We start from the raw sequence: 26,648 nt of genomic DNA, 5'->3' as shown, positions 1-26,648 counted from the left end.
GCTTGATTTTTAATCACCTAAGGATTTAATTAGTTCTGACTTTTTAGGACGTTTTCCTAGACTTAGAGAGCATGTTTTTATGGAAGCCCTTTTCTGCCACTGAATAAAAATAAATAAAAAGGTAATTGCAAATTTTTTTTTTCTTTATCTCACAATTTATAGAGAGATATAAACTCACAAGTCTGACCTTTTTCTCAGAATTGCATGATAAAAACTCATCATTGTGAGTTATAAAGTCAGACTAGCGGGATACAATTTGCAATTGCAAGGAAAAAAGTCAAAATTGCAAGACAAAAACTCCAATTCCGACTTTTTTTTCCCAAATCTGACTTTTTTCCTTACAATTGTGAGTTTAAATCTTACAATATAAACACACAATTCTGAGAAAAAAGTCACAATTGCGAGATATATCTCACACAGTTATCTCGCAATTCAGATTTATTTCTCAGAATCGAAATTCTTAGTTTTTTATATCATGCAATACTGACTTTATAAACTTCTTGTTTATATTGCAAGTTTGACTTCATTTCTCTGAATTCTGACATATAAACTCACAATTGTGTTATAAAGTCAGAATTGAGATATAAACTCGCAATTCTGAAAACAGTCACAATATCTCATAGTTTGTATCTCACAATTCTGACATTATTTCTCAGAATTGCACGTTTATCTCAGTTTTTAGTTTTTTCTTGCAATTGTGAGTTTATATCATGCAATACTGACTTTACAGCTTGCAATTTCGACTTCATTTCTCAGAATTGTGACAAACTCACAATTGCGTTATAAAGTCAGAATTGTGAGATATAAACTCGCAATTCTGGTAAGAGTCACAGTTACGAGATATATCTTACAATTCTGAGTTTTTCTGAAGTTTACATCATGCAATACTGACTTTATAACTCGCAACTTCGACTTTGTCACAGTTTTGAGAAATAAAATTCAGAGTTTGTATCATGCAACGAAGAGAAAATAATCTGAATTATGAGATGTAACCTCGAAAGTGCAAGAAAAAAAATCTGAATTATGAGATGTAAACTCGAAAGTGCAAGAAAAAAAATCTGAATTGTTAGATAAAAAGTCACAATTACTTTTTTCATTTTTTATCCAGAGGTGGAAACAGGCATCCATTTAAAGCAAATAAAAACAAGGAAATTATATATTTCTGCAAGACTCCTGAAGTCTCTGAAATGACTTTTATTTTGTAACTGTTTCGCAGTTTTTCCTGAAATCACTCACCCATTATCCAGTTTAACTAAATAGACAGCGTGAATTCACAAAACACTTGCTGAAGAAAAAAAAAATCATCTTCTGAATCTGAAATAAATATTTTCATACAGAAGACAAAGAACAGTTTCCATTTCACGTTTTATAAAATGTCAGGCGAAAATAATGTACAAGCATTTACTGTATAAAAACAATCATTTAGCACTAGCTGCTCGTGTGTATAAAAGATGTTAAATAGTTAAATATTAATTTAATATAACTAAAGTTTTTAATAATATTAGATCTGGTTTGCTAAAGACATTTTGCAGTCAAACAAGTCGTATTAAATACAGTCAAATGAATGTGTTTGGATCAACGCAGCAACACTGACCACCAAAACAAACGTCTCTCTGACCCAGCAGATGTTTAGTGTTAAAAATAATTAAGATTTAACAAGCATTATAAGCATCACATAACATTCAAAAGTGCCACTCACATCTTCACTATTTAAAAGCAAAGCAAAAGTGCCTCTAAATACATTATCATTTAAAAAAGAGTACTTTTAATAGATCTTGTGCATCAGAGTTCACACGTTAGCATTCAGGCATTTCTCATGTTTTGCTTTTGCAAATTGAAGGCCATGTTGTGTGTTGTGAATTAAAAAGAGTCCGATTTCTCGTCCCATGTGCAACATGATCTACAATGACCGACTCGCAGCATCTGTCGTATTCCCACATCTCCTCTTAAAATGCCACTCAAACCCACAGAGCAGGTCAAATGTAGAGTCCAGTAGGCATGAAGGCCGGTGAATGCGAGGTGTTTTCCCCATCACCTTACTTTCTGTACCCGACAGTCACTGTATTTTGTGCGAATGCTGTTGGTATGCGTCTCAGTTGGCTCTCATCTTGCTGGAGATCCAGTTTGTGTAGTTTGTGACACGTGTGTAAACGCCAGGGGTGTCTTTCTTCCCGCAGCCGTCGCCCCAGCTGATCAAACCCATCAGAGTCATCCTGCCGTTTTTGGGACACACCAGAGGACCGCCGGAATCCCCCTGAAGAAAAACCCATCAATCAACACGCACAGTAACGCACAGTGTTGGGTGTAACGCATTACAAGTAACGCGAGTAAAGTAAAACAAGTAACTTTTAAAGTAATGCATTACTTTTTCATTTAGAAGGACATATCTGAGTTACTTTTTTAAACATGTAACACCAGTTACTTCCCATGTATTGACCGACAGCTCTGGTGTTGCCATGTTGAGAGAAATCGGGAGCACTGTGCGCTGTGTGAACATGATGCTTATTGTAGTTCTAGACTAAATATGAACATGTATTTACTCATCTCACCTGCACATAAACAGATTCAGTATTCCTTAACATGAATAAAAACAGTCAGAATATTATACAAACCTGCAATAATTAAATATCCTATGTTAAATAAGACAAATGTAATTTATGTATTTAATCCCATTTTATTAACCAATGTCTTTGCTGCTGAACTTCGATGATGCAATTCAGCCAGACTAATAAGTAAAAAATTACATATTTGTGTTATTGCTGAATAGTATGGAGGCCCATTTCCGCCATTGAATAAAAAATTAAAAAAAGGTTATTGAGACTTTTTATCTCACAATTCTGACGTTTTTTTTTCAGATTTGTGAGATATAAACTTGCAAATCGGAGAAAAAAAGTCATAATTGTGAGCTAAAAGCAATTACCTTTTTTATTTTTTATTCAGTGGCAGAAACGGGTTTCTATAGAATAGTGTTGAACTTTCTTCACATGCGTCATATTTTTCATGCGTGAGCTGCGCCCTCTACTGTACAGACGTGAATTTACATTTCCTTCAGCCTGATGCGGATTCATTTCACTTTAAGTGTGAAAGGGCTTTTACATTTGTAAAAGAAGAACTTTTTTATATTAAAAACAAACAAGCAAGCCCTGCCCAGATTTAAAAAGTAACTCAAAAGTAACACAATGCTTTACTTTCCATAAAAAGTTACTAAGTAACATAATTAGTTATTTTTCAGGGAGTATGCATTACTTTTAAAAGTAACATTCCTCAGCACTGGTAATGCAAACCGAAGCTGAACGTCTGGTTACCTTGCAGGCGTCGTCCAGGCCGCGCGTGTCTCCGGCACACAGCATGTTTGGGGTCACCAGACGGCCGGCCAGCTTCTCCGAGACACACTGTTCCTGCGGCCACAAGCGCACCAGACCGCGCTTAATTCGCTCCGAGTAAAACGGAGAAACTGAGAGAGACAACGACAGAAGAAAAACAAAAATTATCATACAGTTCCTCAGTCACTTCAGTGTTATTTGGACTATCAAGAAGCACTGCAACAAAATCTTATTGAGTATTTTTATTTAGTTTTTCAGTTAAAATACCTTAAAATCCTTGTAAGTTTTAAGGACCAAACAATGTAAGTTTACTTAAGCAACACTGCACAAGATATTAAGACTGGTTTTCTTTTTATAGACAACTTTTTGTCTTGCTGCAATATAAGCATTTTTACTTTATTTTTAAAATGTTTTAAAATATTTTTTTCTTACTGCACTGGCAGATTTTTCACTTTTAAAATGTACTTTTGTCTTACTGTACTAGTAGCTTTTCACTTATTTTGATTTATTTTTATTATTATTGTCTTACTGCGCTGGCAGATTTGTCACTTATTTATTCATTTATTTTTCTCTGGCAGCTTTCACTTATTTTTAAAATGTTTTTTTCTTACTGCACTGGCAGATTTTTCACTTATTCTTAAAATATAATTGTGTCTTTCTGCATTGGCAGATTTTTCCCATATTTAAAAAATAAAGCATAAGCATGTGAAAAATCTACCAGTGCGGTAAGACAAAATACACTCGCATTAATGACACAATCTATTAAAACAAGTCTTAATTACTTGTGCAGTGTTGCTTCTCATGTAAATGTAGCTTCTCTGAAGGAGTTTTAGATAAGATTCTAAAAAGTTGAATTTAAAAAAAACGGTTGCTACAAAACGGTAGCACACAGTACTTCTGATAAGAAATCTTACACTCTTCCTCTTTCCCGTAACCAGAGATCTCACACTCTGTCCAATCCGGTAAAACCAGGTTAGGTTCTGGTAAACATGCAGGCAGGACTTCTGGAGAGTGAATGGCACAGATCCCGACCTCACTCTTTAACTTGAGCAGAGCTGAAGACATGAGGAACAAGAAACTCACAACTCAAATCACATTTAAAACCTTATAAATACTGATACGACCAAATTACAGAACAAGCTAATATACTCTATCATTACGTGCATTTCATAAACACAAACAATATCAAAACCTCTTTTAAGATTAGTCAATAGATTGTTTTTCTAAAGTCTAAATTATAATATTAAATAAGCACACAGCGTTCAAAAGTTTGGGGTCAGAAAGATTTGACTGTAAATACATTTATTCATTAAGGATGCATTAAATTCATCAAAAGTGACAATAAAGACATTTACAATGTTACAAAAGATTTCTATTTTAAATAATGTTCTTTTGAACTTTCTATTCATCAAAGATACCTGAAAAATAAAATGTAGCTCAAATGTTTGAGCTTTCCTGTAGCTCAAACAGTAGAGCATGGCGCTAGCAACGCCAAGATCATGGGTTCGATTCCCAGGGAAAGCAAGAGCTGATAAAATGTAGAAACTTGAATGCAATGTAAGTCGCTTTGGATAAAAGCATCTGCTAAATGCATAAATGTATTTATTGAGCAGCATATTAGAATGATTTCTGAAGGATCATGTGACAGTGACGACTGGAGTAATTATGCAGAAAATTCAACTTCGACAAGAATAAATGACATATTAACATACAGTAGATTCACATAGAAAACAGTGATTTTAACTTCTAATAATATTTTGCTATTTTTACTGCATTTTTAATCAAAGAATGGTGAGCAGAAGAGACTTAAAAACCCTACTAACCCCAAACTTTTGAACAACAGTGTATATTTAGATAAATAACAAATATACATATAATATAATAACAGTGGCCCTGCCACCAGCAGACTGTGAGCTGATGATCTTAATAATCGCTAGGATCTGGTTTATGTGTGTAAGAGTGTAGAATGGATTCTAGAGCAGTGTGTGAGTCTCACCGATATCATTGTCATACGTCTCGTCGTCGTACTGCTCGTGGATCCAGTATTTCTCCACGTCAAAGATCTGCTCGCTGCTGGAGTTCTGAAGCCTGAAGGTTCGACCCAGAACCACTCGAAGACGATTCTCATCAAATCTAAACTCAGATTACAGAAGACAAATTATTAAAAATAAGAATAATAATAACTAAATACAGTTTTAAAAATGCAAGACCTTTGTCTTGTTTTCAGCTAAATTATTATCTTTAAAACATAACTTCCATTTTTTTCCATTATAGGGTTTGTGCAGGTTTTATGAAGGTAAACTTAGGACTTTAAGACCAAGAAAAGAATATTTAAGGACTAAACAGAAGGAAACACAAGTAGTCAACTACATGTAAAGGTTTACACAATGAAACATCGCTTTAAACATTCATTTTCAACTGGTTCCCGTTACTTTTTAATTCATTTTATAAAAGAAAAAAAGCTTAAATGCAAAAAAGAAAGAAAGAAATTTATCAAAATGAAGTGAGTCTGATTAAAACAAATATCTACCAAAAAGAAACTTAGTTAAAAGGGAAGCTTTCATATATCCTATTGATATTATATTTGTTCTTGTTTTAATCATAAACTCGCTTCATTTTCTTCAGTCTGTCATTCATTTTACATTTATTAATTTAGCTGACGCTTTTATCCAAAGCGACTTACAATTGCTATATATGTCAGAGGTCGCACGCCTCTGGAGCAACTAGGGGTTAAGTGTCTTGCTCAGGGACACATTGGTGTCTCACAGTGGATTCGAACCCGGGTCTCTCACACCAAAGGCATGCGTCTTATCCACTGCGCCATCACCACCCAATACATTTGCATCTCAAGTTAATCAAGTTAATCTCAAGTATAGTTTGTATTTTTTATCTTCTATTTTTGTAGTTTGTATAGAGTAAATACTTATAATAGTATACTTCTAGTTAAATCTGTCAGTAGGTTAGTTGTGTACAGGTTTATAGTGTTTTTTACTTCATTGTTGTATGTCTGTATTTATGTAGCACCGTGGTTCTGCGAGGCACAACATTTCGTTCCACTGTATGTCCCCACATGTAGAAGAATGACAATAAAGCTCAACTTGAACTTGAACTTGAACTTGAACTAATCTGTCTTTAATGTATTAAGTAGGAAGCGAAACTGACACACACACACACGTTTGTTTCTGTGAATTGTGGGGACTTTCCATAGACTTCTATTACTTTTATACTGACCCAACAATATTTTCTATCCCCTAACCCTAATCCTACCCCTTACAGAAAACCTGTTTGCATTCTTACACTTTCAGATGAACATCATTTACTATTTTTAATTTAAAAAAATTCCCTTGGAAAAACAAATCAGGTTTTACTATCCTTTTGGGGACATTTGGTCACCACAATGTAGCATAAACATGTACACACACACACACACACACACACACACACACACACACACACACACACAAACACACAAACACACACACACACAAACACACACACACACACACACACACAAACACACAAACACACAAACACACACACACACAAACACACAAACACACAAACACACAAACACACACACACACACCTCTGCTGGAAGCAGTGAGCGGCGGTGAGGATCCAGCAGGAGTCGATGAGGACGCCGCCGCAGAGGAAGTTGTATGATTTGCCGCGTGGCAGATAGACGGTGATGGCGGCCTGCCACGGCTGCTCTCTGATATCGCTGACCTGACCTCCACGAATCCTGAACATGGGCAGAGAGTTTGAAGGAGCTTCAACCCGCTGACCGCAGGAACCTGAGCGTGAGAAATCACTCAGAGATCAGATCACCCTAGAGTCTCATATGCCAGAGAAAACACTACTCGTTTTCTTTATAAAATATAAAAGTCTCGTTATCTTTCACTGTCTCACCTTGATTGTTGGTGGTAATCGGGGCTCGTGGTCCGAGTGTGGTGATTGACGGAGTCTTCCTCTCTGTGGAACCAAGACAAATATTGTTAAAAAAGCACCCACACACAAGATTTAGACAAATAAATGTGTCAGGACTGATTTAAATGATTAAGAGTGAAACATGTGACGCATATTGAGTCCACATTACATTCACTCAGCTATTTTAGGAACCTAATTCAATTGAATAATAATTAGAAAATACATACAAATAAAATAATAATAATTATTATTATTATTGTTAGTTAAAGCATGACAACAATAATAATTATTTGTATCTTTATTATCTGTTTATTTAATTTTGTGTTATGTATTCACTGATTTTTATTAATTAGTCAAAACAATCATTATAATTATTGTTATTATTATTATTATTAACTAATTATAAAAAATTAACAAATATATTCCTGTGGTAAATTACAATTGTACTGTAAAATTTTCAAACATTTAAATATAGCTAACAAGGTTATCATCGTTATCTAAACCATTAAAAAACATTTTCATTGCTTGAAATAAATGCAGACATTTACTGAAATAATATTTTAAATTTCATCTAGTTACAGCAAGTTGTCAAAGCAACATTTCTCATTTTCATTTAGTTTAACGAACAGAAATAAAGTTTAACTGAGCTATAGTACTAAAATAACTCAAACCAAAATAAAAATTAAAACTACTGACATATTAAAAAAAACAATAACTGATAGAAATGATAAAAACACTACAAAATGATTAAAATATCTATCTATCTATCTATCTATCTAGCTATTTATTAATAATCTCTATGACATCAAAAAACAACAAGCTTTTATTTGGTGGAATACTTCCAAAATGCTGTAAACGTCTGTCCACAAAAATGGTGATTATACAAATGCGAAACCTTGACTAAACAGTGACTCATGTATTGTATTGATCAGATGTCATGGCAGCAGTGCAGACTTACGGCACTTAGGGACGTCACAGAGCTCCCAGGTCAACCGAGACCCTTTATAGACGTGACACCAGGGGCCGAGGTCCCCGTCTGGGTTCCTGTGAGGGGAAAACAGCCAGAGTTAGAGACGGAGACCTGATTTCTGACGCTGTAGGAAGATTGAGGATGAGACTTTACAGTGTTTTTACCACACTCTATGGTTAAAGCAATGTTGTGACTGGTTTCTTGATATAGTAATGGTACTTTGATATAGATGCATATATGGTGTTTTTATGCAAAACAAAGACTTTGAATTTTTGTGTAATAATATTTTGATTATATGTAAGTTTTACATTTAGTCATTTAACAGATGCTTTTAACCAAAGTGACTTACAAATGAGGACATTAGAAGCAATCAAAACCAACAAAAGAGCAACAAGTGCTATGACAAGCCTCAGTTAGCCTAACGCAGTACACATAACAAAGGGTTTTTTTTAAAGAAAACGAGTAGATAGAATATAAAAAAAGAAAGCTAGTGTTAGTTTTTCAAGAAAAGTGAGAGAATAAATATGCAATTGATAGAAGGTCAAGTGTGTGTTTTTTTTTATAAAAAAAAGACAGATCAAATAGAATTAGAATAGATTTAAATAGTGATCATTTATTTACACAAATGTGTATTTTTAAAGTTGCTCAAAGTTTATCATTTCAATCCTTAAAGCAGCTGAAAAAATGCCTTAAAACTTCCTAAATTACTTGCAATATGTATTAAGCCCTGCTTAGGTTTTTTTTATTCTTATTTGTAATAATTTGCTATTATTTATTTTTGTATTTATTTCTCTTACAAAAATTCTTAATTTAATTTAGTTTTCTTTTTTTTTAGATTTAGTTTGAGTTTGATTAACAATGATAATGCATGTTTGTTATGCAAAGAAATTTAATAAAGGTTTTTTAAAAAAAAAAGTTGAAGTAAAAAAAAAACTGTGTTGAAGTTTTAAGAAATGTTCAACGGGATCAAAATTCTAAAGAAACACATCCCGGCATTACAGAGACTAAAGCAGTAGTGAGAGCTGGAACTAGTTAATGTTAACGCATTTCTAATTTAATTCAATGTATAATTCACTGAACCTGCAGAAGTTGTGGCTGCCGATGCCGATCTCTCTGGCGTCGGACCTCCATGCGTTGTAGATCTTTCGAGACACTGCAGGTGAGTCCCATGACAGACACTTCAAACCGCTGCGGGTGATGGCTTTCGTCCCTCTGTAGGTCTGACCGGATCCCCGTGCGCACTCTAGATAGGGGTCTGAAAAAACACGACATTAGTACACACTATATGGATATGGATATGCATGTCTTTGTGTGTTAAGTGTTTGTACCGATTACGCAGGTCGGTAAAGAGCAGAACTCCCATGAGATCTCAGCCTTTTTATAAACGTAACACCAGGGTTTAGCATCTCCATCTGGATTCCTGAGGAATAAAACACAACCCAAACATGATTATTATTAATATAATCACAAACAACACAATGCAGCTAAATGCATGAAAGCAAAAATCTTTTTTGGTTTAAAAGCATGGTGAAATCAATTTGCAAATTGCACGGAAGGGCAATATGACACCAGTGTTTAACTTCATGCATTAATTTCATGAAAGCTGGAGGAAGTGTGTGTGCACCTGCAGTAGTTGTGATTTCCCAGTCCCAATGTGTTTGCCTCCGGTCTCCTGGCTGTGAACTTCTTCCCTCGGAGTGAGCTAGAATTCCAGTTAATACACTCCAGTCCTGACACACTCATGCTCCAGGTGCCACGGTAACCTGACCCCTGACCTCTGGAACATCGCTCAGTTGTGTCTGAGAGAAACGCAAGAAAACACAACCTCAAAATTAGACTTATTAATGTTTGTGTTATCAATTATCAATTTTTGCATGTTTTGTTGAATGATTTAAATGTGTGTAAAGCCCAAAGAGAATCTCAATGAGGGTGATAGCAACTAATAATACTAAAAGAGTAAGTTATACTAGTTATGCTAATTATACTACCAACTAATAATACAAAAAATAGTAAGTTATACTAGTTATGCTAATCATTCTACCAACTAATAATACTAAAAATAGTAAGTTATACTAGTTATGCTAATTATACTACCAACTAATATTACAAAAAAATAGTAAGTTATACTAGTTATGCTAATCATTCTACCAACTAATAATACTAAAAATAGTCAGTTATACTAGTTATGCTAATTATACTACCAACTAATAATACTAAAAATAGTAAGTTATACTAGTTATGCTAATCATTCTACCAACTAATAATACTAAAAATAGTAAGTTATACTAGTTATGCTAATTATACTACCAACTAATAATACTAAAAATAGTAAGTTATACTAGTTATGCTAATTATACTACCAACTAATAATACAAAAAATAGTAAGTTATACTAGTTATGCTAATTATACTACCAACTAATAATACTAAAAATAGTAAGTTATACTAGTTATGCTAATTATACTACCAACTAATAATACCAAAAATAGTAAGTTATACTAGTTATGCTAATTATACTACCAACTAATAATACTAAAAATAGTAAGTTATACTAGTTATGCTAATTATACTACAAACTAATAATACTAAAAATAGTAAGTTATACTAGTTATGCTAATTATACTACCAACTAATAATACTAAAAATAGTAAGTTATACTAGTTATGCTAATTATACTACAAACTAATAATACCAAAAATAGTAAGTTATACTAGTTATGCTAATTATACTACCAACTAATAATACTAAAAATAGTAAGTTATACTAGTTATGCTAATTATACTACAAACTAATAATACTAAAAATAGTAAGTTATACTAGTTATGCTAATTATACTACCAACTAATAATACAAAAAATAGTAAGTTATACTAGTTATGCTAATTATACTACAAACTAATAATACTACAAATAGTAAGTTATACTAGTTATGCTAATTATTCTACCAACTAATAATACTAAAATGTGTACGTTTTACTAATTCCGATTATTTTACTAGCAAGTAATGATACACTAAAAATAGTACGTTTTACTAGTTACGCTAATTCTACTACCAAGTAATGATACTAATACCTAATAAGCTATACTAATTACACTACATGTATAAGAAACTAATGATACTAAAAAAGTTATAAGTTAGTAAGTTATACTAGTTTACTTACTAATTATACTAACTTATAATACTAAAAAGTATAAGTTACACTAGGTATACTAATTTACTAGCACATAATAGTACTAAAAATAGTACTAATGCTAAAAAAAGTAAGTTATACTGGCAAATAATACTACTAAAACTAGTATGTTATACTAATTGCGGTAATTTTACTAGCAACTAATAATTCTAATAATATTAAATTATACAAGTTTTACTAGCAACTAATACTATTAACAACAGTAAGTGTAGTTACTATTAGTTAGTGTACTAGTTACAATAATTAATTTTACTAGCAACTACTGATACTAAAAATAGTAAGTTATACTAATTACACTTATTTTACTAGCAAGCAATGATACACTAAAAATAGTACTATTACACTAATTTTACTAGCAAGTAATGATCCTAAAATAAGCTGATACTAAAAAAAGTTATAAGTTAGTAATTTATACTAGTTATACTAGTTCATAGTAAGTAACATTGATTTTACTAGCAAGTAATAACACAAAACAAAAACTAAATTATAAATAAGTAAGATTAGTATAACTAAAAACCTGTGATAAATAGCAGTGTTTGCTACAAGGTCAACTGCTGGTGACTTACTGATTTCACACTGAGTGCCTGTAAAGCCGGGCGGACACTGGCAAATGAAGTCACTGGAGTAAACGGCTTCTTTACACGTCCCTCCATTATAACACTTCGACACAAAACATTCTGAAAAACAGAACAATAAACATCTGGGTGTCCATTGCAGACTATTTCTGAGTTTAATAAATGACATTTATTTTATTGCATAGAAATGCTATTCTAAGTGTGCTACGAACATTTTTGGTCTTTCCAAAATATTCGTAATTAATTGGGTGTAAAGTGGTTTTGCATAATGATTACATCATTTTATATTTAGAAATATAACAACTTTTACAACTTAAGAGTCTATAAATTGTGGTCAAGCGGTTGTGTAGTGTGGCATAATTCAAAATCACGTTTTTAATTCCAGTGATTTTTTCCGTGACCGCAGGATGAGAATATAGCTTGGATCTGCTTGAGAGGGTGACTCACGGGGAGGAGACGCTCTGTGTGACTCTACACTCAAATTGAAATGATTTGAACTAAAACAGGTGGTGCTGCAGAAATGCTGTGTTTTTCATCCAGTGGACAGAAACACACACACACATAAAGGGAAACACATTGTGTACTTTATATGCACTTATTATTTTATAAATAAAAGAGTAAATGGTCCTTTTTCTTTAAAAAATGTTAGTCTATTATACAAATGTTTATGGTAGAGTGTGTGATCACTCACTGGTCACCGGTATCTCATGACAGCGTACTCTTGCTCGAACGGCACAGCGGCAGAATTCAACTTTCTGACCCTTCCATCGCAGCCACGTCGCTCCAATGTCTCTGACCGCGGCCGAATTAGCGTCCACACAAGCGTCTGACACACACACACACAAAATTACATGGAAATTAAGACATAATGGTTGTGGTCAAGGATAGATGCAAATTAAATGACTCAAGCCTACTCCTTCACATCAGACTGGGGCAGAACAGAGAGGACAGAAACAAACAAAGGATAAAAGGTGCTTCGTTCTGGAATGAAAGACAGTGTTTTGAGCAGAAGACACAGTTTTGATGTGTTTGTCCTGAATGCTGAAGTGCATGTGTGACATGTGTTTTTCCTGTGTACACAGCGCCCTCTAATAGACAACAACAACATACTGAGGATATGATTGATAGCATTTGTTTACATTATACAGCTTACTATTACAGTTACCATCTTGAAAACAAGATTTTTTGGCAGTCATATGAGTCAATTTATGCGTAAAATGTATATATAATGATTTAATCAATATAAAGATTTAATCAAGAGCCATATGAATTAACTCAATTTGGGATAACAGTATGGAACAGTATCAAAAGAAACAACAATAACAAAACATCTTAATTCACATATAACCGATTAAAAATATTGTGGGAATAGAATTGATTCTAAATCTGTTCATTTACATAAACAGTTCAAACGAACCGAATCACTACAATGAATTGGACTTTTAAATCGATTCACTAGAATGAATCTTGATTAGGAAACCCGTCATAAGCATACTTACTAATGACTATTTATGGTGAAAATAAACTTATTTTCGTCAAATACGGTCAAACTGAACTCTATCTACCACTAAGAAAAACTCCTCCCACCAGGTACAAATAGAACAATTTGATTGGCTGATGAACCTGACAATATTATATTCTAATCATTTTTAATCATATGTACTGTCAAGGAAGACTCAAAGGGTCTTTTTTTATCTATCTATCTGTGGATGGATGTGTTACACCAGCAGAAGTGTTTTGCTGGTCATGTGAATATGTCACTGTTGTATTCCATGCATAGAGGAAATTAGCACAATAAACTACATAGGCCTGCTGCAGAAATAACATGCAATACATGCATCATAGCCAGAGATGAATTTGAGAGGTCAGAATAAAACTCACCTCTATATGTACGCGTGCCTCTCTTCTGTCTGATATTCAGCACCTGTCAGAGATGCAGAATGTTGTTCAATCCAGATAGCATGCATTAACATCTCTCTCTTTCACCAACACACACACACACACACACACACACACACACACACACACTTACTTTGGGATCTGCAGCACAGCATAGCGCAAAAAGCAGCAACAGCAGATTTAGTAATAAATTCATGTTGACCTGAAGGTTTCTCTGTAAATTCCTGCAAAACAGAAAGGTTTGTTACACATTTCATATTAAAATGTTATTACAGATGTTGCTTTTTTCTATAATAATGGGGAATTTTAAAAAGTAATAAAAATATATAGAAATATTTTAAAAAATATTAAAAATGACAAAAACAACAGAAGAATCTTTAAAACTTCAAAAGGAAAAATAAAAACTATAAAGTGATACTAACATAACACTGGCTCTTATTACACAAAAATGTGTCATGGCATCAGCAGAAATGCAATGACAATCTGTTTCCACTTTGAAACAAAGTTTTGTGGTAATGTGTGGGCATTTTTTTGTCTAAATATAGAAAGAGTTTAATGGCTTCATGATCTGTTTTTCTTTTGTCTGACATTGTGAGCGTCCCGTGTGGAACAGAGACTTTAACAAGGACCGCAAAACAGAGAAAAGAGTTTCTCCTGAAAAGAAATTAGTCATGAACCACCACATCTCACACACACACACACACACACACACACACACGCACAAACACACGCACAAATACACGCACACACACACACAGGGGCAGTCGTGGCCTAATGGCTAGAGAGTTGGACCTGTAACCCGAGGTTGCGGTTCGAGTCTCAGGTCTGGCAGGGATTGTAGGTGAGGGGAGTGAATATCCAGCGCTCTCTCCACCTCAATAACTGATAACTGAGTTAACCATAACTGAGGTACTCTTGAGCAAGGCACTGAACTCCCAACTGCTCCCCGGATGCCACAGCATAAATAGCTGTGTGTTCACCGTGTGTGTTCACTGCTGTGTGTGTGTGTGTGTGTGTGTGTTCACTGCTGTGTGTGTGCACGTTGGATGGGTTAAATGCAGAGCACAAATTCCGAGTATGGGTCACCATAACAAATTGGATTTAAATACAACATTTACAGAAAACTAATGTCCAAAAATATATTTTTTATTCAACATTTCAAGGGCAAAATTTCAAAAATGCATGCAAGAACAGAACAATGCACAATGTATCTACTATAAACAACCTAACCAGTTTATCCAGCATTCCTCAGTGCAACGGTTATACATTTTTAACAGTTATTATTCAGTCATCACTGACTTAAAGTGGGAAAATCCCTGAGGAGTGAATAATAGAAACACACCTGCTGATTTCTATGAAATCGCAACTGCTTCTCCAAAACCCCATTGTGACTGGAGATGTTTCTCTAGAGAAAAATCCCCCAGTAATCTCACATGCATCTCTTCTAATGTTTCGGTATATATCCCAATAATGTCTCAAACTGTGCTCGCGTTTGCCAAGATACCAAAGTCTGAGATGAAAAGTACGAGATCTTAATATAAACTCAAACATTTCTCATCAAATTCTTCTACTTGCATCGGTTTATTTGTCAGAATAAACACATCTGGCATTAAGTTAAATGCAAACACAAAAACACATGCACATAAAGTGAGCACTCGTGCAGTATAATGCAGCGGTTAGTTGCATGTTCATTACGGGCGTGAGACGTTACAGGGAGCATGTTGTGCAGGAAACATATGGAGCCAGCTGACACGAGAGACAGAAAACACACACACACCCATGAGACAGAAGCCCCTGCGCAACACACACACTCAAGAGAACCAACACAAGCGGATCTGTCTGACCTGATGCGAGCCGAGCGTCTGCAGAATGGCACTGCTGTAAAACCTCACCCGCTTTTCTTTCTCTCTTTCTTTCCCCCTCTTAACTGCCTTTCCTTCTGTTCTCCTCTCTTGGTATCCTTAATATTTGACCTCATTTACAATGTGCAGCAGGTCTCGTGAGTCAGTATGAACTCTCTCTATCTGAGTCACATGCATATAAAACCGCAGACTGGCAACAACCTCAACTTAAGAGTACTTTGTCTACAACCTTCTTCAACTTCCAACTTATGAGTATTTCTATCTTCAAAGTTCTTCAACCTCAAACTTGAGTATTTTGTCATCAAGCTTCTTCAGTCACAAGCTTAAGAGTATTTCTATCTTCAAAATTCTTCAAATTCAAACGTGAGTATTTTTGTAAACTTCAACCTCAACCTTAAGAGTATATCTACCTTCAAAGGTCTTCAACCTCAGACTTGTGTATTTTCTCCTCAAACTTCAACCAAGAATTCAAGAATTTTTGACTGCAAACTTCTTCAACCTCAAACATGAGTATTTTTGTCTTCAAACATATCGAAGCTCAAACTTCAGAGTATTTCTGTCTTCAAACTTCAACCTCAAACTTAAAATATCTAAACTTCCTCAAAACAAGACACATTCATGAGTTAAAATTGCACAACATATAAAAAATTCAGTAGCAAATGCATAATCATTTCAGAGCATTTTAAGCATAAAAATCAATAACGAGAACATGTGGCACAATCTTTAAATGTAACAAAACAAATCGCATTAATATTCAAGTCTTAAACTTGTGTCAGTTTCACTTCTCTAATCTTATTTTAAGGATGTTTTAACTGGAAAACAAGTTGTTGCACTTTTGCAAAGAGAAAACATTTGTGTGCATTTGTGTGAAATCCCATCCTTCCTTTAGGCCCCAAAGGCAGAACAGTGCGCCATTGTCCAGCAGACAGAAAGACATGTGGGAGGGAAGAATAGAGGAATAGATTACAGCAAACGTGATGAGTGAGTCGAAAAGCTTGTAAAGGAGCGAAGCTGAGTCACCGCGCGCAGAGAGAAAGAGAGACACACACACAGCGTTCTTATTACGAGTCTGTCTATCTGGCCTGCATCTGTCCATCTGTAAGCTCTCGATAAATACGAGGGCTGAACGAGCGCAGGATAAGAGGAGCTGCTTGCAATTTGAAGCAAAAACAAGTAACATGTTAACGTCAGCACAAGCAGACCTGCTGAGTTATGAGCAGCCTTTGAGGAATCTGACTTAAACCAACAAAGAGTCTGTCTGTAAATCACAGAGCTCATGCATTAGAGCGTGCTGTAAATGTGCTTACTGTGAGCCAACGGAAAAACGAACAACATAAACCTGATCTTAATAAAATCCAGAGGCGGTTTCTACTCATTCCGGTCTGGTTAGTTTTGCAACCCTTTTTAGATTAGGTTCTTAAAGTGTGTCTGACACCCGGTATCTCCCATGCGAATGACGTTTTTAGATGTGCAGTGCTGGTACAAGCATGCTGTTTCGTACTTCTGCAGATAAGAGAGGATTTACACACAGCAGAGTGTTATTAAGGGAATAATGAATTCCTGAGCATCAATGTCACGCGAGCCTGAAGGAGCCGACATGAATTATAGTCTGAGTACTGTATAAGAGCTGGATGAACGTCTGATGACTGCAGTGTACTAGAGTAAGCAGATCTCAAGCACAGATCCATCAGGCTGACCAAAACTGGAGCACAAAAGCAGTCTTAAGTCTCTGGGGTATATTTGTAGCAATAGCCAAAAATACATTGTAAGGGTCAATAGTATTGATTTTTCTTTTATGCCAAAAATCATTAGGATATTAAGTAAAGATCATGTTCCATGAAGATATTTTGTAAATTTCCTACCATAAATATATTAAAACTTCATTTTTGATTAGTAATATGCATTGCTAAGGACTTCATTTGAACAACTTTAAAGGAGATTTTCTCAATATTTAGATTTTTTTGCACCCTCAGATTCCAGATTTTCAAATAGTTGTATCTCAGCCAAATATTGTCCGATCCTATAACAAACCATACATCAATGGAAAGATTATTCAGCTTTCAGATGGTGTCAAATTGACCCTTATGACTGATTTTGTGGTACAGGATCACATATGTTTTTTATACATATACTGTGAAAATACAAGTGCTCCTTATGGTTAAACCTAAAGTAACAGGTTTTTTTTCAAGCCAAACCAGATCAACCTGACCATATAAGTCACTTTAACAAGTTTAAATCAGGTACAAATCGATTATTAAGGCAACAACTGCACATTTACCAAATTTACAATGTATACACATTTAAAAAAAACTGACTGAAAGTCTGTCTTACCCACACAATTACATTCTTTTATACTAGATCTATAACATAAACATACTAGATTTTACTTTAATGATATATATTACTTAACATGTCAATATTTATATTATTAAATGACTGAATCAACATGGCATCACAAGTATAAAATAAGTCATGCTGGTCTAAATAGCTGTGCATGTACATAAGTTTACAGTGTATTATATATATTTTTCAAATGCTACACAAGTTTGTAGTCTATGTATATAACATAACTCTTTAGAAGTGTCTCAAATCCCAGTTTTATACTATTATATCTGTAAGTAAGGTTTTATATAATAAATGCTCAATTTTGCTTATGTTATAGCAATATATTATATATGCTATGCAGTGTAAAAAATGATAGGTAAACAAAAATATATATCAAGTCAATATATATATATATTTTTTCATACACTATGCAGTTTTGTAGAAAATGCATACTCGGTGGTGTCTCAAATGCTCAAAATGTTATTTTTGGGCATCATCGGTGAGTTTCCTGCATCAGTTGTGCCGGCTCGGAACGCGCTTATGATGCCCCAAAATGCTGCTGTCTGTTTGTTGTGAACCACAGCCCTGTTCTAAACTCAAACACATAAAGCGAAACATGTCTAAGCGTGAAATAAAGCGCGTGCTCGCGTCTCACCTCTCGAAACAAGTGCGCTGTAGCCCTCTTCCTCTCCAGTGCGTCTAAATCCAAACTAACGCGTCTCTGTCTCTGTGTCTAAGCTCCTGAATCTCAGGGTATTTATCCCGGAGGTGATGATGCTGATGCGGGGCGGAGTGATAAGTGTGTGAGATCAGTGAGTCAATACTACGCTATTTGGGCACGTAACATGTACGCAAGGCGGTGCATTATTAGACAACATCAAGTGTCAGTTATTGTAAAGAGAGACAATGGTAATTTTTAACCTCACAAGTCCGACTTTTTTGACGTTGAAGAGAAAAAATCAGAATGGAGAGATATAACTCGAAATTGCATGATTAAATTTTTTTTAGAAACATAGGCTAATTGTAAGATAAAAATTCGCTAAAAAAAACTACTTTTTTATAAAAAGGAAATTGCCAAATACGGCTTTACGCTAAATTCGTAATTGTTCAAATTTGAACACGTGCGTTTATCTCTCGAAATTTCCTTTGTTTCTAACAATTCTAAGAACATTAGAACTGTGAATAAGTCCGAACTGTGAGATAAAAAGTCGCTATAGGCTCCTTTAGTTTTTTATTCCGTGTTGGAAACGGGCTTCTGTAAAAAACACAGCAAAATATCTGACAAAACGTGATTTAAGATTTAAGTGTTGAAGGCAAAAATTTTTGTGACATTACATTACTGAAACATAGTTATAATGAGAACTACGCCTGCTCTGAAAAGTAATTCAAGTTAAAAGATTTCTTGTAAAACTTGCTTCTATAACTTAAACAAATCATTTTACAGTGTATTTTTACAGTGTACTGAAAACGTCATACATCAAACAAAAATAATAAAGAAAAGTAACTTAAAAGTTGTTTCTAATAATTACATGACGCTTTATTCGCAGAAAACAATAAAATAATTCTGCTTCCTATTTTCCAGCTGCATCTGTTAATCCATTAGACTGTGCTTTCCTCAGACATCAAGTTAGACTAAATGACCTCCTAACCCCTGGTGTATTAGTAGCTCATTCCACTATTATGTGGCCGTATATATTCTGGTATTTGTGTGTTTCGAGGGAAATTTCAGTCATGCATGGACCCAGGCGGGTTCTAAACACTATTGGTTTTGGTTTTGGTTTTGGTCTGGTTTTCCCCAGGTGTGGAGGTGACAAGAGCTGACTAGCGATGACAGCTCCTATTGACAAAGTGACAGCATGATTGTGGGATATTACCTTTTTATACAATAAACACTGTTAAAATGGAGTAGCTTACCGTTTAGATACAATATTGCCAGCTGCTTTGCCTGTTTTTGCTCAGCCAAAAAAAATATCCAAAAGCAAAAGGGTTCTACCTTAATCAAACATATTGCTGTTGAACGAATTGGTTCAGCGAATAATTCAATGACTCACTCGAGTGTTTCGTTGCTGAAAGAAACCGTGTTGAATCGATTCTCTAAATGACTCGTGACTCGTTCACTTGTTTTGTTCATGAATACGTTCTTAAATGATTTCCATGGCTATGTAGGCTACTTACTCTCTATCTTTAACTCACGCAATGATCAGAAGTGTGTGCTTTTCTGTAGACCAACAAAGAAATAACTCTCTCTTCCAGAAAGAGATAACAACAATTCCTTATGTAATACCATATTGGAATAATATTGTGGAGAATATACCTTAGGAGAAAGTATGGACTTTGCCTCATAAGTACACGGTAAAAAAAAAAAAAAAAAAAAAATGAGCCAACTTAAAAGTTGAAGGCAACCAGCTTCAGCAGATTTGTGAGTTTTCTCAACTTGTTGTTTTAAGTTTATACAACAAAAAGTATATAAGTCAGACATTGAAGTGAACAGCAGTTTTTGTCATTCATCTGAAGAAAACTTCATTCGTTTGTTTTGGCAATGCACCTATACACTGGAAAACACTTTTTAGTGTTTATCCAATCTTATTTTGTAAGTGACTTTTCTTAAGGATGCTTTCTTTGTGGATTTTTTGACTATTCAAAAGAAAATACAGGAAAATATTACGTAATTAATTTATGTTTTCTGTTAGCTAAATTTGACATTCATAAACAAATGTTTACCTGCTCTAAACCTCTATTTTCATGCATATTTATTCTTTTATTACACACTGCAAGGAGCATCACAAACAATTTGTAATTAAGCCAACAATTGTAATAGACACTGTCAAATTTATTCTAAACTAGATTAGTAAACAAGAGAAAGAGAACTTCTTATGTCATGCATGTAGTGCTCTTTGTGACAGTCTGTGAGTTAGTATTATGTGACTCAAGCATGTTTATTATCTGTATAATGTTACTCTAGGATTATCTCCTTGTCTCATCAAGTATCATGCACGTTAACAGGAAACTTCTGTATAAACACATGATTAAAGCAGCTGGGGTGGTTCAGGACGTCACATCTACGCCATCTTCATCTCTTACACCAGAACATCAGTGAGTGACCACAGTGGACCGTCACCAAACTGTCCTACGCAAGTGACCCCTAGAATTTCTTAGATGTGGAAACGTGATTCTTAAGACCATCCGATTAAGAAGATTTATTAGCTGTTTACCCCACTGCTATTTATTTACTCAGCAATTGCACATTTCCACAGGCCACATCTGAGAGTTTCGGGACAAAATAGCCGAAAGATCCATTAGATTTACATTCATTCATTCATAATCACGCAGGACATCAGGCTTATCAGCTTACTGTGGCTATTTAGGGACACAGCAGCTCTTATCAAATGAAAAAAGACATTTCTGAGGAACAAACCAAGCTAACTTTTATTTAGAAATTTAAAGAAAAAAAGAGGCAGTGATCTAGTGATGGTGTCTCCTGAGAGCTCGGAGACACAGTCAAATAATTTTATTCCATAAATAAAAGTTTTTTAATGCTGATATTGTATTCTGTTGAAGAAATTAATGCAAATGCATTCAATCAAACAAGAATAGCTACTTGATATTTTTATCAAGGTGAACTGCTCCCAAAAGATATACGACAATTCTGTAGAAATCTGTACAGATTCAAACGTCAATCCTTTGACAGAAATACAAACAAATGAAGGAAATGTCAACTTTCAAGGCTGAGAGAGGTTATGTCTGTAAATCTGTCCTTATGGAGGGTGGCACCTCAGGAAATCATCATCAACAACTCACTTTTTTTGAGGAAATGATCCCAACAGGACGCAGCAGTGATTCAAGCGGTGTGTTGTGAGAGATGGAGGAGGCATGAACATTTATACAATGCACAACATATCTGTAGGTAATTCTGATTTAAATATAACTTACATGAAAATATAGGATGGATGGATGATAGATAGATAGATAGATGATGGGTGGGTGGATGGATAGATAGATAGATAGATAGCTAGATAGATAGATAGATAGATAGATAGATAGATAGATAGATAGATAGATAGATAGATAGATAGATAGATAGATAGATAGATAGATAGATAGATAGATAGATAGATGATGGATGGATGGATGGATGGATGGATGGATGGATGGATGGATGATGGATGGATGGATGGATGGATGGGTGGGTAGGTAGATAGATAGATAGATAGATAGATAGATAGATAGATAGATAGATAGATAGATAGATAGATAGATAGATAGATAGATAGATAGATAGATAGATAGATAGATAGATAGATAGATGATGGGTGGGTGGGTGGGTGGGTAGATAGATAGATAGATAGATAGATAGATAGATAGATAGATAGATAGATAGATAGATAGATAGATAGATAGATAGATAGATAGATAGATAGATAGATAGATAGATAGATAGATAGATAGATAGATAGATGATGGATGGATGGATGGATGGGTAGACAGATAGATAGATAGATAGATAGATAGATAGATAGATAGATAGATAGATAGATAGATAGATAGATAGATAGATAGATAGATAGATAGATAGATAGATAGATAGATAGATAGATAGATAGATAGATAGATAGATAGATAGATCTAAACTTCTTATAAACTAAAGTTCATACTAACTTCTCATAATAAACTTGTTCATTGAAATTTGTTCAGAACGACTGATTTTAGAGGGATTGTGTGTGTTTGGTCCAGTATAATGATCGTCTGTAGTGTGTGTAGTGTGTGTAGTATGTGTAGTATGTGTAGTGTGTGTAGTGTGTGTAGTATGTGTAGTATAGTAGCCTGCTGTGAGTACGGATGTGTCGCTTCTTTTACAATGTTTACGGGAAAGGAAAGTTTCAGGAAATAGAGACGCTCTCAACGCTCTTCTGCTTTCAAAACACAATCATAAAACATGTATTTACTGAAGAAATCCGCGTATGTGTAAAGATCGTAGGAATAATCTGCTCTGAGGCGGAGAAAAGTGTTTGGGATTGTGTTTTCGTGTAGATCAGATCAGATCTGACAGGTAATATCACATTAATGACGGTGCAATGAGTCTACATGAGCTGCTTTATCACACATGTACAATATACTCCGAATAAACAGCTTTATATCTTTAGCAAGTTTTATTAAGTAATACAGCAGCTTAAACTGATCTGCGCCGATTATAAAAAACTAAATGTGTTTCATAACATCAAAGTCATATTCAAGCATGGTAAAAACAGAAAGTAGTTCATGTTCTTGTTTTTAAATCTCACACAGTTTTTTAGTTGTTAAAATGAGGACATACAGACTTATGATACACACACAATAATAGTCTAATACACCATTGTTTAATTTATGCATATTTTTTATTAATGAGGACCTCCTTGGATGCCCGATCTAGCTCATGTTTTGGGACAAATTCTAAGCATTTGTACAGACATATACACCCGTCCTATGGATCTTGTGTTTTTAACATTAATGGTATAGATGGACATTGTACTGATATTGTTCTCCTCCGCAGGGTTTGTTTGTGAGTGATTGTAAGGGCCCGTCATGAGCCGTCCACCCTCCATGCAGCCGCAGATGTGCGGCCCCTGGGAACTGAAGGAGCGACTGGGAACCGGAGGCTTTGGAAATGTCACTCTCTGGCAAAATAAGGTACAATATGGTTCCTTTTTTCATTAAAACAAAGATACAGACAAGCATTTCACCTGTATAAATCCTCTGCAGTGAATGGGTGCCGTCAGAATGAGAGTCCAAACAGCTGATAAAAGCATCACAATAATCCACACCACTCCAGTCCATCAATTAACGTCTTTTGAAGGAAAAGATGCGTGTTTTTAAGAAACAGAACATCAGAACTTTAACTTCAGAACATTGACTCTGGCTAAAATAGTCCATAATCCATAATAACGCTTTCTTCTGTGAAAAAGTGTTCTGGTCTGAATCAGGAGAGGAATCTGCAGCCATCAAGCACCGTTTAATGGCCAAAAAAGTTCTAAACAAATATGTGAGTGGATTTTAATGTGAGAGACAACAGAAGATTGGAGGAAGCATTAATATGGATTACGGACTCGTATTTTATCTGGAAGCAATGGTTTGAAGCTAGAACGTCTTGATGGATTTGTTTCTTACAAACACGCAGCTTTTGGGTTCACAAGATGTTAAAGAGTTAGTTTCACCCAAAAATTAAAATTCTGTCATTAATTACTCACCCTCATGTCATTCCAAACCCGTAAGACCTTCGTTCATCTTCAGAACACAAATTAAGATATTTTTGATGAAATCTGAGAGCTCTCAAACCCTCAAGGATTCTACCACGATCAATGCAAAGTAACGTAGCATCGGTAAAATAGTCCATGTGACATCAGGGGTTCAACAGTAATTTTACGAAGCTACAAGAATACTTTTTGTGCGCAAAGAAATCAATAATAACATAATTTATTCGGCAATTCTTCTCCCCATGTGACCATCTTCCTCCATTTTGGAGAATGCCCCACAATGTTTGCGCACAAAAAGTGTTCTCATAGCTTGTTTCGTAGTATGTCCTTGCTACATTTCTGTGCGTTGATCGCGATAGTATCCTTGATAGTATCCCAGCTTTTGGCTTCTCAAGACATTAACTGATGGACTGGAGTGGTGTGGATTATTGTGATGTTTTTATCAGCTGTTTGGACTCTCATTCTGACGGCACCCATTCACTGCAGAGCATCCATTGCTGAGAAAGTGATGCAATGCTACATTTCTCCAAATCTGATGAAGAAACAAACTTGTCCTAATCTTGGATAGCCTGAGGGTGAGGACATTGGGCCTCATTTCCGAAATGAACGTAGGAATGAAAACTGTTTTCTTTATACCTTTATTTTAAAACATGTAACTGATCAGGCAGGTGCCTCACACGCACACACACAACATTTCAGCGTTACTAACTTGACATTTCAGCCATTAATCAAACTAAAATGCAGTCAACCAAACATAAAAGTAACACTGCACAATTTACAAGGTCCATGTTTTTAGGGGCATAATATTCAAATGACGATTGTTTTCAGCCGCCACATTTATCAATGTGCGATCTTTCGTACGATGGGATTGGCGGCATACGAATGTTTCATAAATCACACGTGAGCTCTGTCGTAAATTGATTTGTGCGCTCGTTTCTACGTTAGATTGATAAATGAGACACATTGTCAGCAAATTAGTTATTTTTGGGTGAATTATGATTTACATTAGAACATTTTCCTTTGTCAACATGCTTGCAGATGCTGGAATAATATTTATATCAGGCAGTCAGATTAGTGTTAGGGTTTTAACAATGCTCTTATCAACTTTTCATGTTCTGTTTATTTTAGGGCTGAATTATTGCATGATAAAGTTGGGAATGTTGTGAAAGCGAGACTAAAGTGTTGTATTGTAAGTCAGGCTGACTGGACAAACAGAAGTAGATGACTGTAAAGCCATTCGCATGCGTCAGTGTGCATGTACTGTCCGCTGTGCATTAGGATCAGCGGCAGATGCATTAAACTGATTTATTGGTTCCTGTTCAAATATGTTGTGAAATGCATATTTTTATAGTATATATGTGGCCGCAGATGGTCATTTTTAGTGTGGAGAAATGCACGCTATAATTACATTAATTTATGATAAGTGATTCACTCTTCAGGTGGATATTATAAATCTGTTCATTGAAATTTAATTTTATAAACAAACTTTTAGACAAACAAACTTCAGAAATATTTAACATTCTGCTTTATTTCTATGCAAGTTTGCGATTTATGGGGTAACATGAATAATCATGTTCAGGTTTCAACTGAAATTTGTTAATTCTTCAGTTAAACTTTTCTAAATGGTTATTATAAAATATATTTATGCATGCATTCATGGAATTATACATGTATGCATATCTAAAAATTCAAGGTTGTAGTCTGGGTTATTATTATTAACGTAAAAATTATTTAAAATGTGATTACTTGAAATAAAATAAAAACAAACAAAAATTTGAAATGTTATTTTGGCAACTAGCTGAAATAAAATGAGTTTAAAGTTAGTCAGTGTTGAAGTGCTAAAATGACTAACACTATACAAACTAAAATTGTATTAAAAAAATTTATAAAAACAACAAAAACACAATAAATCTAGTAAAACTTTAAAAGTAAAATTAAAACGGAAAATGTAAAAAATTAAATCTAATTCGAAATATTAACAATAACTCTAATACTATATCAATGAGGTTGTAGTATGTCACAAAAAATGGCTTTTCATGAAAAAACAGGTTATTAAATCCTGGTTTAGGACAATGATGCTTCAATAAGAATGCTATTCCAGGATCAAGAAAGGATGCTGATCCAATAGCATGTACTGTGTAACTAAGTCGCATATCATGTTCATTTGTTTCTCAAATTGGGTTCACAGTTCTTTTTTTGGTGGTCTGCTAGTAAATGGCCCACCCCATCCTGGATGAAGGTGTGAGCCTTAAAATAGAGGCACTTTATTTAATCTTCCACCAATCCACTGGTATTTTAAGTTCTCAAGAAAGAGGAAATGCATCTACCTGCTTCCTGTCACAGGTGACCTC

At 34.6% G+C, this 26,648-nt stretch overlaps 3 protein-coding genes across 7 annotated transcripts in view; 1 reads left to right on the top strand and 2 right to left on the bottom strand.

Moving 5' to 3' along the window:
* The window catches only part of LOC306849892 (uncharacterized protein), a gene marked incomplete at its 5' end in the record, with an annotated part of 704,045 nt that overhangs the window by 108,249 nt on the left and 569,148 nt on the right, over positions 1–26,648 (bottom strand). The gene's annotated exons all lie outside the window — the stretch shown is intronic.
* LOC306848860 (tissue-type plasminogen activator-like) lies at positions 1,159–18,897 on the bottom strand. 2 transcript variants are annotated; one of them, XM_079383615.1, is made up of 15 exons: positions 18,726–18,897; positions 14,017–14,107; positions 13,866–13,908; positions 12,676–12,810; positions 11,976–12,086; positions 9,845–10,019; positions 9,549–9,640; positions 9,301–9,475; positions 8,209–8,294; positions 7,233–7,295; positions 6,910–7,117; positions 5,320–5,456; positions 4,238–4,378; positions 3,306–3,454; positions 1,159–2,254 (listed from the first exon to the last, which is right to left on the bottom strand). In XM_079383615.1, exons 2-15 carry the CDS (start codon positions 14,077–14,079, stop codon positions 2,093–2,095), a joined length of 1,740 nt encoding a protein of 579 aa, XP_079239741.1. In that variant the 5' UTR covers positions 14,080–14,107; positions 18,726–18,897; the 3' UTR covers positions 1,159–2,092. The 2 variants fall into 2 exon arrangements, with proteins under 2 accessions (XP_079239741.1, XP_079239742.1); XM_079383616.1 differs by lacking the exon at positions 18,726–18,897 and adding an exon at positions 15,728–15,930.
* The window catches only part of LOC306848859 (inhibitor of nuclear factor kappa-B kinase subunit beta-like), a 38,834-nt gene continuing 27,872 nt past the window's right edge, over positions 15,687–26,648 (top strand). For 2 of the 4 annotated variants that reach the window (XR_013782283.1, XM_079383612.1), the window contains exons 1-2: positions 22,886–23,117; positions 23,598–23,734. Coding sequence is in view for 3 of the 4 variants with exons in the window: in XM_079383612.1 (XP_079239738.1) it covers positions 23,630–23,734 (105 nt within the window). In the remaining variant the exon portion in view is untranslated. Of the gene's footprint in view, positions 16,109–21,855; positions 21,975–22,885; positions 23,118–23,597; positions 23,735–26,648 lie in introns of those variants that run through there. The other 2 variants (XM_079383613.1, XM_079383614.1) reach the window with 2 other exon arrangements.

The sequence above is a fragment of the Barbus barbus genome, assembly GCF_936440315.1.
Source record: "Barbus barbus genome assembly, chromosome: 29".
Classification (NCBI taxonomy): Eukaryota; Metazoa; Chordata; class Actinopteri; order Cypriniformes; family Cyprinidae; genus Barbus; species Barbus barbus.
This window is presented reverse-complemented; position numbering and strand designations above follow the sequence as displayed.